This window comes from Ixodes scapularis, unplaced genomic scaffold (genome assembly GCF_016920785.2).
Source record: "Ixodes scapularis isolate PalLabHiFi unplaced genomic scaffold, ASM1692078v2 PGA_scaffold2__306_contigs__length_199485367, whole genome shotgun sequence".
NCBI classification, from domain to species: Eukaryota; Metazoa; Arthropoda; class Arachnida; order Ixodida; family Ixodidae; genus Ixodes; species Ixodes scapularis.
Genome location: NW_024609857.1, coordinates 131,162,875 through 131,176,620, shown reverse-complemented (window position 1 = coordinate 131,176,620; position 13,746 = coordinate 131,162,875). Strand labels below are relative to the sequence as shown.

At 45.2% G+C, this 13,746-nt stretch overlaps 1 protein-coding gene across 1 annotated transcript in view; it reads right to left on the bottom strand.

Annotated features, from left to right (window-relative positions):
- LOC8036026 overlaps window positions 1–13,746 on the bottom strand; it is a 566,786-nt gene that overhangs the window by 542,063 nt on the left and 10,977 nt on the right. Inside the window, exon 3 of the mRNA XM_042291544.1 lies at window positions 1,852–1,980. Within this exon, the coding sequence (XP_042147478.1) occupies window positions 1,852–1,980 (129 nt within the window). The remainder of the gene's footprint in view (window positions 1–1,851; window positions 1,981–13,746) is intronic.

Here is a 13,746-nt window from a genome sequence, read left to right as displayed (position 1 = left end):
GCTGAGGCAACAAAGGCTGCAAGGGCTCAGGCAGCTCAAGGTCGAGCTCACCTTCTGCAAGCTCGATGGGCGCTGCAATCAAGAGCTCGCGAATGTGGTCGGCGATCTGTTTCCGATGGAGCCCCAAACCATCCGCACGAATGGTTTGGCGCTGTCCGGTTGTTCTGGGCGGCAGCTTGGTTGCTTGATACTATGGTGCTTGTTACATAACAACACGGCGCACAGCTGGCCAAACCAACGACGGGCATCTGGCACTTTCCAGCGGAGGACTGAGAATTAATTTGGACCACCTGGGGATCTTTTGACGCGCAACCGAAAGCTCGGTTACACGGCGCCTCCTCCGCAATAAGAAGAGCGAAGAAGCTTAACTCATCGGATACCGAAGTAGTCACATAATGCGTATACCGTGTGTGTGTCATAGAGGCAGCAGTAAGCATGATAATCAAGCTAATCCTACACAACCAGGCAAGCTAAGAATAACCAGCTGAACCTAAGCTTGCGCTACATGTATCCTGGCATAGCCGAGCTCAGCCACTGTTTGGTTTTCTTCTTCTACGATTTGAGATGAAATCACGCCATAGTTTCTTGAGAGTATTGTGGGGTTTGTCACAATCATTTTCATTTTCGAGAAAATAATTGTGAACTTGACACTCACTGAGCGGAATCAAAAACTCCCTAAATCAGCCACTTGTATGAAGGCTTGAAGTGCCTGGGAAGTTCGAGTTTGCGCTAGACTTACCACCCTTGCAGCAGGCGGAAAGCTGGCGAAATGTAAACGCGTCTTATTTTCCCGTCATCCGCACTTTCGCATCTCCGGCTTGCTGCAGGAGTGTTAAGTCAAGCGCACCGCAGCGCTTTTTACGTGCATCATGACCTCCTGAAACTAATTTAGGGGTTCTCGATGACGCTCAACCAGCTTCTCATTGGAGTCATATGTTTCATTTTGACTAATTAAAAAACTAGTTAGAAACCTTACGCAGTTGTTTTGCTACTTCAAAGAGAAAGCATTAAAATAAGGACGTTCACGAACAACTAAGGAAGAGTGTGTCTTTAAAGCATGTTCTTACTCTTTATATTTTAGTTTTTATATTAACAAAACGCTAGCTTTAACCAGATATTCTTGTAATTAGTGTTTGTGTGTGTGTTTTGTATCTCTAACGTCCAGCGTGGCTGGCAGTTTGTTCCAGAAAAAAGAATTTGTTTCCTCAGCCACTTTATTGGTAGGTCTTTGTGAAAGTATTAGGAGAAACAAACTGCATATTTGTTGTTTTATGATCTTATATATTATCATATGTTTATGGAACACATTAATGTTAATTAGTTTACTCGTCACTCACGCATTGAGACCGACCAAGAGGAGTTTCAGGTGTCCAACCTCCAGCTCAAGCTCGCTACCACCGATGAGGCTTCGGCGTTACGACGCCGAAGGGTCTGCTTCTCAAGCCGAAACGGTCGGCGTGAGAGGACACCGATAATGAGAGAGGGAAAAACAGCGCTTGCGCGGCTGTTATCGCACCGGTAGACTCGCTGCTGCTGCACGAGTGGTGACTTAAGCGCCTCCACCGTGCTTCCCAACGTTCTCCGACTCTTTCCAACGTTGACCGATGGAGTGGTTTTCGATGACGCTCAGGCAAGTATCTCATGAGAACCAGATATTTGTTTCGGATAATTCAGACGTTAATTAACATGTTTTACTTGATTGACCGACTGATCGTTGCAATCAGCACCTTATACTACGTCCGCAATGCCGTATAACTCATATACACAGACCGTAATAGTGCAGCTTACACGGACTTTTTTAAATATGTCTGCTAAGCTGAACAAGAAACATTCGGTATGAATTATACATACCTTTTGTCACGGCCTTCACGGCGTACGCGTACACCTCCATCTGGAGGTCCTTCGCCTGCGGGCAGATGTGAAGTTCAAAGTTGTCGCACGCTGTCGTCTTCGAGCCAATCGCTTTGTCAATTTCGGTGGCTGCAAGTGTTATAGAAGGGAACATATCAACTGACGGTTCCAACCAAATTTACCACGTCTAGCCGCTACAACAGAAGCTGGGGCGCTTATTTATCGTCGCACAAAAAATACCGGTGATAAATTTTGACCCACTTCAAGATATATACCTAATAAACTAAAACAACTGCACTTCAGACAACGGTCATTTATGGTCTGGATAATTTTCCTAATACTTACCGAGTATTAGATGTTTGTATTCCAGGCTCCTAACGTAGTATTAACACATAACCGCAATTAAGTATATAAATAGATAAATAGATGCTCATGCGAATTAATAAGGAAATGTTTATATATCAAAAAGATCGCCAAATTAGATCGAGTACTGCTCAACGAAAGTAGACCAAACGTATTTTTCAGACACATACTAACTTAAAAGAGCGGTGCAACCATTTTTGTACTTTGCGTACAATAGCAGACAGAATGAATTCCTGGCGTTTATAACCTGTGAAACGCGCGTTAGCTTTTCTTCTAGTGCAATGGTAGCCTCAAAAACATCAAGAAAAAAACAGCAGCGTTCTCTCCCTCAGCTCAAAGCCAGAACAAGCGGCCACGTTATCTGGAACATATTACATGCGGCCAATGTTAATCATAGTCACGCGCTAGATTTGGCAATGCCCAGGAAAGGCGCTGACTTCCAGACATTCTTAGGGTTTTGCTGTTGTCGTCATTGCCAGTGATTGGACATGAGCCACTACCTGAATGCTTGTCGAGCTAATGATTATTACGAGTCTAAATCGAGTGCTCACGCAAATTTCGGGTTTAATGTATGAACCACATTCAAATATCGTCACTGAGGGACAATACCACACCGCGTGTTGAATTACGTTAAGACAAAAGAACAAAGATTTAGAAAAAAAACATATACGGTAATAAAAAATACAATTATTTTAATCTTTACTGCCCTTTATAAATTTTTTTTAGCTTTCATAATGCATATTGTTGCAATACCCCTTTAAAATCATCGGAAGTTTGATAAATTACCCCCAAATATCATGAAGAAAAAATAAAGGTAACTGCAAGAACAAAAAAAAAAAAAAAACCAAAAACATTATTTCCTGTAAGGTTCGTATTTTAATACATTTTAGTTCGATTTATTTTTATTGACTCTAAAGTCGTGTAGAAGACACGAAAAAATAAATGTTTTACGACCTTGAACGCGCTGACAAAGATTAGTAACCACAGAATATGAAATAGGCCTTCCAAGAAAGAATAGAAAGGCATCTGAACAGCAGCGTCTAACGAATATTCGCTTTTATTTCTGACACACGCCTTGAGATGTATTAAGGTGGCGATGCAAGCAAGTTGGTTCATGACTTAGGAAATCGGAAACAACGCGCAAAAAGACGAAGAAAACGAGAGAAGAGCACAGGACAAGCGCTGACTATCAACTGAAGTTTTATTAAAAACGGCTCAAACACTAAAACAATACAGCCAACCAACGCCGAAACAACCAATGGCGTGTCGCTTACCATGCATCTATAAATTCGATCTCTTTTTTTGTGCAGATAAACCGAAGGCTGGCTGACACAGTGCCCCACGCCAGCTTTTTTTTTTTCAATGGCATGCGTTTCCGGCACCTCTCTTTGCACTTTTGTGCGCCCCTTGCCAATAATTAAGGTATCTTGGAAGACGGGGTGACACTGGCAGTCTCTGCAATGCACGTACAAGTGACCTCCTGTCATTGACCGCAGGGAATTCGCATGCTCACGCATTCTCTCGTTGCCGCAGCGTCCCGATTGTCCTATATAAAGTCGTCCGCATGAAAATGGAATTTTGTAGATGACACCCACAATGCAATCCACGAACTTGTTGACATGACATCTTGTTACTGCTTGCCTGGTTTACGCGCGGGCAAAGTTGTGCTAATTTTTGAGGCGCTGAAAAAACCGTTGGCACATTGAACCGGTTAGCCACTTTTTTAAAATTATGTGAAACCTTATGTATATAAGGGACAACCCGAGGCTTTTGTTTAGGCTTTACGTTTGGTTCCTGAGAACCGCTCTTGACTTTTTCCAAGAGTGTCTGAGAGAGAGACACCAAGCGAAACGGAAAGAGGAAATCCTGCTCCTAAAAGTCGCTTGACCTGAGGTTCATAGCTGTCAAGCATGGCATGGTGACAGGACCTGTACAGTGAAGCTTGGAGGCATGACGTGGCGATATTTTGTTTCACAAGTTTGGAGTGGGCGGAATCGTATGGCAGGATTACCTTCTTGGTTCGCGGGTTGTAGCGCCAACACACATGTTGCCCAGTGAATTACAGCCGTAAATCCAAAAACTGCAAGTACTGACCGTCTTGCAGTTCCTAAGTGAACTTTAGGCCTGAAGAGCAGCGCTCGAAAACGGTCATTACATCATCTACAACCTTTTGCAAAGACAACCTGCCGACACCCCTTAAGAACACCAGATAATCGTCAATATATTTGTATATCTTGCCCACCTGTTGACGCAATGCCGTTTCCAAAGACCTATCGAACTTCGCTAGGTAAATGTCGCATAGCACCGAAGCAAAGCTCGAGCCGATGCAAATGCCCTCTCTCTGTACATAGTGCATCGGCTCGAGGGTTGCTCCGGTGCTATGCGACATTTACCTAGCGAAGTTAGACAGGTCTTTGGAAACGGCCTTGTGTCAACAGGTGTGCAAGATATACAGATATGTTGACGATTATCTGGTGTTCTTAAGGGGTGTCGGCAGATTTTCTTTGCAAAAGGTTGTAGATGATGTAATGACCGTTTTCAAGCGCTGCTCTTCAGGCCTAAAGTTCACTTACAAAATGCAAGACGGTCAGTACTTGCAGTTTTTGGATTTACGGCTGCAATTCACTGGGCAACATGAGTGTTGGCGCTACAACCCGCGAACCAAGAAGGAAATCCTGCCATACGATTCCGCCCACTCCAAACTTGTGAAACAAAATATTGCACGTCATGCCTCCAAGCTTCACTGTACAGATCCTGTCACCATGCCATGCTTGACAGCTATGAACCTCAGGTCAAGCGACTTTTAGGAGCAGCATTTCCTCTTTCCGTTTTGCTTGGTGTCTCTCAGACACTCTTAAAAAAAGTCAAGAGCGGTTCTCAGGATCCAAAAGTAAAGCCTAAACAAAGGCCTCATGTTGTCCCTTATATACATAAGGTTTCACATAATTTAAGAAAAGTGGCTAACCGGTTCAATGTGCCAATGGGTTTTTCAGCGCCTCAAAAATTAGCACAACTTTGCCCGCGCGTAAACCAGGCAAGCAGTAACAAGATGTCATGTACGGTTAAGCATGTCAACAAGTTCGTGGATTGCGTTGTGGGTGTCATCTACAAAATTCCATCGTCATGCGGACGGGTTTATATAGGACAATCGGGACGCTGCGTCAACGAGAGAATGCGTGAGCATGCGAATTCCCTGTGGTCAATGACAGGCGGTCACTTGTACGTACATTGCAGAGACTGCCAGTGTCACATCGTCTTCCAAAAGGCATTAATCATTAGCAGGGGGCGCACAAAAGTGCAAAGAGAGGTGCTGGAAACGCATGCTATCGAAAAAAAAAAAGCTGGCGCGGGGCACTGTGTCAGTTAGCCTTCGGTTTATCTGCACAAAACAGAGATCGAATTTATAGATGCATGGTAAGCGACACGCCATTGGTTGTTTCGGCGTTGGTTGGCTGTGTGATGTTTTCTTGTTTGAGCCGTTTTTAATAAAACTTCAGTTGATAGTCAGCGCTTTTCCTGTGCTCTTCTCTCGTTGTCTTTGTCTTTTTGCGCGCTGTTTCCAATTGCCTAAGCCTTGAGATGGCGCAGCACAACCGGAAAATCCTCAAAGCGTGCGACCGCGCGAGTGACTTGGATGTTTTGCATTTTCCGGCCCAAAATTTCAAATCCTGCCGGAGAACTCAACCATACGTATGCACATAGTTCCCCATGAGCCTAACGTTTTTCGGCTTCGGTTTTTCACTACAACTGGCCGGGACGCCCGCCGCTACAGCCGGCCGTTACTGTCGGCCATTACAGTCGACTGTTACAGCTGGCTGTTACGGTCGTCTGGTACGGCCGAACGTTACTAAACTCTATTGAAATCGACTGATACACCTCATTTTGTGTAAAAAAACGGCACAGTGTATCTTGACAAGTTCATGCCCCGTATACAGAAATGAAAGTTTTATTTGCTAAATGGAACAGATAAAAAAACGCAACCTAACAAATCATAAAACCGCACATTTTAGAATATCCGCAAAGTTCACAATATCCCGTTTTTTTTTAAATTGTTTTTTCATGAACGGTTACTTCATTTTGTAATTCGAAATGAATTCTGTGGGAATATGATTTTTTAATAAGTTCGTTAATCGTAATGTCATAATGCAATGAAGCAATTAGGATCCGTAATTTGTTCCTGGGTTTGGCACTTGCTAATAGTCCAGACTAGACCTATGATATGACATCGGGGTTCGAACCAATATTGCAAAGTCAAAGTATATCTTATTTTGAAGAACTATGTTTGCATGTTTCAATCAACCTCTGACAATAGAGGTCAACCAACCGCGTCGAATCGTATTAAAAAATAACAGATTTTTAAACGTTTTTTTTAAAATATTTTTTGCACGAAAATTAAGAGACTAACGCACGCTGCTTAGGTCATGAGCTTCAGGGGTTCTTTTTTGGCTGTGCTTAGCGACACCACACAGACTCTGGCAATTTCTAAATTACCACGGCCTGTTCACTTTTTTTTATAACACAGGGTTTGTACAATAGAAACGTGCTGCTGATATAATAAAGACGACCTTCCGCTAATTTTGTGTTGCAGATTGGAAAACGTGCAGCCATTTTTTTTTAAATTTAACAAAACGAAGAATTGAAAGCAGACTATCATCATTTGATTTGCTTTCTGGAGATAAAAATTTGTAATATTGCATTGCGTGAGTTTTTCTACCTTTTTAAAGTTATACTGCAATAAGGTAATTATTGCTACACTTCAAAATAAACAACCACTTCATGAAGAATTTAGAAATCTTCTAAGTCAAAATTTCAGCGAGTGCTTAACCTTTATGAATGTTAAAGAAAAGCGCGGAGTTCTTTTTTTACTTCTCATAAAGCAAAATATATATATTACAAATTGAGATCATTGCGCTATTTTTTCTTTCGTTCATTAGATGCAAATTAGCAAAGCTAGATAATTTGTTCTGCTGGGTGTTGCAAAATCTCGCCATGAAAGTCGAGGACATGTCCCAGCTTGAGAGAGTCAGACCTGCTTACCCAGATGGCCACACGACACCGTGTCGCAGTAGTAGGCGTTCTTGTACTCTGCAAGTGTTAAGAAAATAAGCACTTTTATCACGCTAAAGTTTTTCACTACATAGTGAAGAGTTAAAGCCGAAGCAAATATTAGTTTATGTTATGATGCAAATTGTAACACATGACACTTCAAAAAAAGAAAAAGGGCTGCATTAAGTTCTCTACGAAAAGCGTCACCTAATTAGGGACTATAGTTTTAATAGCTCCCTAGTTTCCAGAGTGAACCACGAAATATACGTCAGTGTAACACTCAAGCCTTTGCTGGAGTATGCACATATATATGTGCATATGCCTTTTTGAAACACGATGCTGGGGAAACTGGCACTTAACAGTGCCAGTTTCCCCAGTATCGTGTCCGTGGACAAGCGGCGTGTCGACACAAAACTTCTGACAGCTACCGCCATTTGTGAACGACGACGGCAACCGGAAAACATGCGTGCCGGTTGTCTGGTTGCCGCCGTCGTTCACTGGTTAGCACCGTTGTCTGGTTACTGCCGTCGTTCAAACTTTTTCTGGGCGTTGTCCTTGAGGTCGTCCTAGAAGTCGTCCTTGAGGTAGTCCTTGACGTCATCGTTGAGGTCGTCCTAGACGCCGTTCCTGAGGTCGTCCTAGGCGTCGTCGTCGAGGTTGCCCTAGACGTCGTCCTAGTCGTCGTCCCCTAGGCGTCGTCCTTGAGGTCGCCCTAGACCTCGTTCTCTAGGCATCGTCCTAGACGTAAAGATAACTGCTTCGCTGGTCCACCACCTTCACGCGAAGTGGAAGGGCTTTAAATTTTTTATTAGAAACTTAAACTTGCACCAGCATCAACAAGATTGACTGCACCTAAAATTCTAATTCTACCATTGCGATATGGGATCCGTGTACCGTAATCGGCTCTTTTGAAACTGAAGCCAAAGTTTACGCTTTATATGTATATGGCAGATACAAAATGGCTGATTCTATTTCTGAAATGCTCTCATTGTCGAATATTGGTCCTTTCTGTTTGCGATCGTAAGCTATCTAGACTAAAGCTTCTGCTTTGTAAATTGAAAAGGCAGAGTGGTACCGATCCTTCATCTTACCTGATCCCTTCGTTCAAACACTCCAGAAAAACAAAGATTTGGACCCGAATTCAAGCCTTTCGATAGTCGTCCAATGTGTTCAAATATTCATTCTTCCTAAAACCGTGCTTGATTAGAACCTTTTACGAAGTGAGGTAATTGAATGCGCCACAGTTGAAGAATTCGTTGATGCCTGTACTTAAACGTGATGCGCTCGCACAAATTCTTACACGTCGTCCTCTATAGCATACACTTCTTTGGTTTTGTTAATGCCATAAAATTATAATGAGTCATCCCGTAGTGTAGCTGGCGGTGTAGCACACGGAGGAAGACGACGAGTGTTTTGACGATAACTTTAGGGTGGAGTGATTGGCTGCTTCGAATCGAAGCTTTGGTTGCGGGCGGAATTGATGTAAAACAAAGTATAACGTTTTCCTTCTAGTGGGATGAAAAACGCGACCCTATGCCGCCAGCAAGGGAAGTGTGGAGGCGATTCACAACTGCACAATGGATGGTCGTAAGGCCATTGGGTGTACTGCGAACAGTTTGTTTCCTTTCGTCTTGGGCTCCAAAAGTCGCTCGCCATAAAGGGGTGTTCACATGAGGGAGTAATCCCTCCCTTTGCTCCCCGGGCTGCGCATCGCGTGGTGACAGCCTCACGCTTCTGGGCGGAGCCGCGCTCACATTGACACCCCAGGGGGATGGCGGAGCTTTTGCTCAAGCTGCGCTAGCACTCCCCGCCTGGTCGTGGAATCTCTTCGCAATTGACTGTATTTTGTTCGCGTGTCTAGAAACTTTGCAGATTTCGCTCACCGAGATACCGCTGGTGGTCTCAAGATCGCTTAACTCATGGCTTGCGCCGTTGCGCATGTCGTTCGAGGCAACGGAAGGAGTCTTGGATATTCATCAATGCCGCGCTGAAGCCACCCCCACAGCTTTTCTTTTTTTTTCTATTCCACGTCATTTGCGTTTCATCTACCCATTCAAGAAGCATATTTTATTTAGCTGGAAGCAGTTTGTCGTCTTCTACACCTAACAGCGCTGCCGCCATAATCGCGAATCGACCTCACATGAACGCCCCCATTTTACTACAATCATCAGCGCACACACGGGCCCTGCTAACGAGAGTGTGACCGCTAAATGCGCACGATAACACTTGTCAGCTTCTCGTCGTCCGTGGGAATGATGGAGGGGGGTGGGGGAGTACCGCTGGTTTCTCCGATAACTGACGTCACGCACATCCATCCCCAAAATGCATCACTCGTGTAAATATCCCTTCAAAATTCGAAGTGAAAATCTTATTGATATATCTCTAAATTCAGTGGATGATTTCGAGATATTAGGAAATAATTTAGTTGTCTAGACACGAAAAGGTTACAGTAATAATAATATGACATTTCATTAATGAAATAATGCCACACTCCTCTTCAAGCAAGCGCGTCCGTCGCCGAAAGGTTATTGTGCTTGGCTCCCACGCAAAGGACCGAGGTTCGGTGCCTGGAAGCAGGCAACATTTTTGTGCTTTTTCTAAATGTAGCGTCCTGGTAAATTTGAAAACCCACTTTTTTGTTTATGGACCGAATGTTCTACACTCTAAAAAAAGAGAAATGGCTGGAGGTACACCTAAGCACTTCTTATGAGTTGTCAATGCGAAAACACGCACGCCGCTCGTTGCTCCCTTCTTTAGTCTGCGGCGTTCAAAGCGCTGACCTTGGACGTGGAATGGTGGAGCCGCTGCCTCGCGGATACGCAGCGCCATTGGGTGAGCCATCGTTCAAACTGTCGTGTGCCTTGCGGCACGAGGAAAGAACAGACAGCAACGCAGTTCCCAGCAGAACGAGCCCCTTGGGTTATTTCATGCGCCACGCGCCGTACAACCGATAAGAGGCGAGCGAACGCGGTGATCAGTGATAACACAACAATGTGATAACACAGTCAGGACGACAACACACAAACTGATGCGCAGCGGCCAATGGGAGCCTCGTCGACGCGCGCCAGCCAATGGGACCGAAGTGTAAAAGGCGCCGTTGGCTAGCTTTGCGCGTGGTTTCATTAAGGTGCCGTTTTGCATGGTTTCAAAGCTGATGACGTCGGCTCGGTCCATGAGACGGTTACTGCTTTTGCGTTAAAAAGGGTATATTTCTACACCCCTTGTCGCATATACAACACCCAAAACTTGAGTTCTACGCACAGCGCGCTGTCGTCGAACAGACAGCCTCAACTTTTACGAGGTACCTGAGAACGGCGAGATTTTTGTCCTTAAACAGCTAAAGTACGTATCAAAGACTACAGAAACAGAAAACACTGAGGTTTTGCGGTAATGGCAAGAAAACTGCGGTTACTATTTTGTAGACAATAACACGTACATTAGCTATTTTAATTAGTTGTACCACTCAACTATCAAGCCACCTGTGAAAGTTGGGAACGTCGGTTTGACGTCAGCGCACTGTACGTCGAACTAAAATTTCGGTTTGTCTGACAGTGTACGCACCAAACATTCTACGCCGAGTGTTGAAAGAAGCCCACGCGTATAGACCATTCCATTTAGCGCTCTCTGGGCGGCACCATTTTGTGCGACCGCAGCGCCCTCTCCACACATCCGGGAAGTTCAGCGGGTTCGGCGGGGTAAAACGGGAGAGAGGGCACGCGCCCGACTCCGCTAGCAGACGACAAACCGGGAGGTTGCCGTTCTCCATCTTTGGTCTGTATCGGCGGGCCCTACCGAACATCAAACTCTCGCTCGTGGCTACCGTTGTGAAGTGGTTCGCGTTCTTAGAATAGTTGTGGCTACTCCAAAATCAGCCTATATCTCTCTGTTGTTCTATTTTGCTAAATGATCAACTTGCATATCTTTTTTCCGTTAATTAAATAGCAGTTGAGTGAGCCGTCAGTACAACCCTCAACTACTGCTTGTATTGCGGCAGGAGAGCACGTTTTATTTATTATTTCAGACTTCCACTCACGGTCGCTAAAGGCCTACACCAGTACGAATTAGTGTATAGTAAAAAAGGTACAGCAACCGGATTTACTTTTCGCCAAAGAGACCAGCCAATCTGACACAGTTTTCCCAATATTGTTTTTTATTTGCACGCAGGTAACAGCGCAATTGGACCCCGTGAGTCTTTTTATCTAGCATAATATTACACGACAACTGGCATACCAAAATTTGCGCATCTGCGCTTGAAAGTTCCAAAATGACGCGATTTTAAACAGAGTTTGCACGCCAGCCGGACGCTAGCTACAGCCCACTCGGCGGAGCGTACGTCATGCGGGGTGAGAGGGGGTGTGCATTATTTTCTCTTTTACCCTCTCTGCTATGACCCTAATGGAACGGTCTATACATGAGGGGCTCCGTTTGGCGAGCCAGAGTCAATCTCGCCCCAACTTTCGATTCTTTTACCGAAAGAGAGCCCCCTGAGCTTTGAGGTCTATCCAAGAAGCGGAAGACCAAGACGACGACAATGTGCTAGCAGAGCTCGGCCGCCCCTTCTCTCGCCAACCTGCACGTCACTCCACGTACACCGACGCCTTTCATCAACGAGATCCGCAAGGACGTCAAGGGCTGGATCGAACACTACGAGTGCGTGGCACGCCACAACGAATGGATTGTTGAGAAGTGTCTGCAGAACCTCTACTTTTCGTTGGAGGGTACTGCGAGGCTCTGATTCGAGAACCATGAGGCTTTGCTTACCTCGTGGCACTCCAGCGTGGCCTACACTCTAAGAAAAAATGGAGGAAAAAAGTAGCAACGGCGCGTCTTCCTGCCTTCTACTTACGCGCCCCCAAGCGGACACGAGAAGAAGGGAGGAACGAGACGTTTTTCACCTTCTCCAGGCAGACGGGGAAAGCTTCCGCCCTTTCGACTCATCTTTTTTCGGTTTCGTTTGTCCAGCATCTCCCGCACGTTGTTTAATAAATAGCTGTTGAGTTGATTGAGCTTCAGCGGCAGCGAAGGCCGCCTGCAATTCCATCTTCTAGTCTAAACGTGCAGAACATTTCGGTTGCATTGACGTTTTTATCGCTAATTCTATCAAACGAGCAAACGAAGCCGCTAGAAACAGCGAAGTTCCGAGCAGTGTCGGCAGCGCCACGTACACTGGGTAGGATGGCCGTCTGCGGATTGCGGGACTCGCGGGGCACGCAACTACTGTAGCGAAACCACGCGAAACTGTGTCGACGTTTTCGACGTTATGGAAACCGCAGGAACTGCCTCCATGATAGGCAGGTTTTGCTGCCGGTTGCCTGGGTGCCTTCCGTGCTGAGTTCGGTTCTGTTTTCCGATGCCGAGTGCAACCGGCGTTCAACGTGGTTCTGTGTTTGTGCGTGTCAGCAACATAGCTGCAACATCGTGATGGCAGTGTTGTGGATTGTGAATAGGAGACTGTAACTACCGCCGATGTGACCGTGTGTTCGCGTATAAGTGGTGTATCAAGAAGATGAGATCGCAAACTGTTGGGCATTGATGCCGCTAGTCGGGACGTGATCGGAAGGGCCGGGGTGTCGCAGGTTGACATTCCGCTGTACATGAAAAAGTTTAATACCACTTGAGGGATTACGTGCAATCGATCAACGAGCGGATAGTCACGTTGGAACGCTGGTCTGAACAGTAGAAGCTCCTATCGCACAGTGGTCAATGTGACTGTCGGAATTGTCTCGTCCCCGAGAGCGATTGCGGTCTGGGGCAAGGACTGAACAGTACGAAATGGCGACGGAAAGTACGTATATTTACAGTATGGAATTTTGGCATTAAAAAAACAATAGTAGGTAAAATTGAAAAAAAAAAAAGAGCTACCCTTTATTTTGCTGTTTAAATATACTACGATTCCTGGAGAAACTGCCCTCCAAGTGGCGCGCTGGGATGAGCGCTAGAAGTTTTCGGGCTCGCCACGGCGTAGCTCCGTACACTTAACACCTGCCGCAAGTCGCGGCTTTGACTGTATTCAAGTTGATCGAAAAGCGATTTCTCAGCCCGTGAAGCATCACTTCCAGCTGAGTGAATATCCATTCTACAGAGATTAATTCAAGACGGCAATTGCAGGTTTGCGCGAACAGCACAAGTAGAAAAACCAATAGAAATACAGGCTACGACGTGCCGTGTGGGGAAACAAACTCATGGCTTCGAACCGCATTGGAGCGGCTTCATTTATTGGCTTTCAAATAGTTACGGCATGACCGAGCGTTTACTTTTCAATAAGAGATTCATCCCCTGAGCCATTCAAAATACTTTCAGAGGTATGACATTGCTGGGAAAAAATCCACACGCTGGGAATATTTTTTATTGCTTAGGGAGTCACTGAAAAGTTCCGTACGTTCAAAACGACCATTATAAAAGACGGAAACGCAGAGCACGGGTGTAGTGTTCGGGTTAGTGTGGTGTTCCGTTGTATGTGCTGAATGTATGTTCACCTGATGCTTG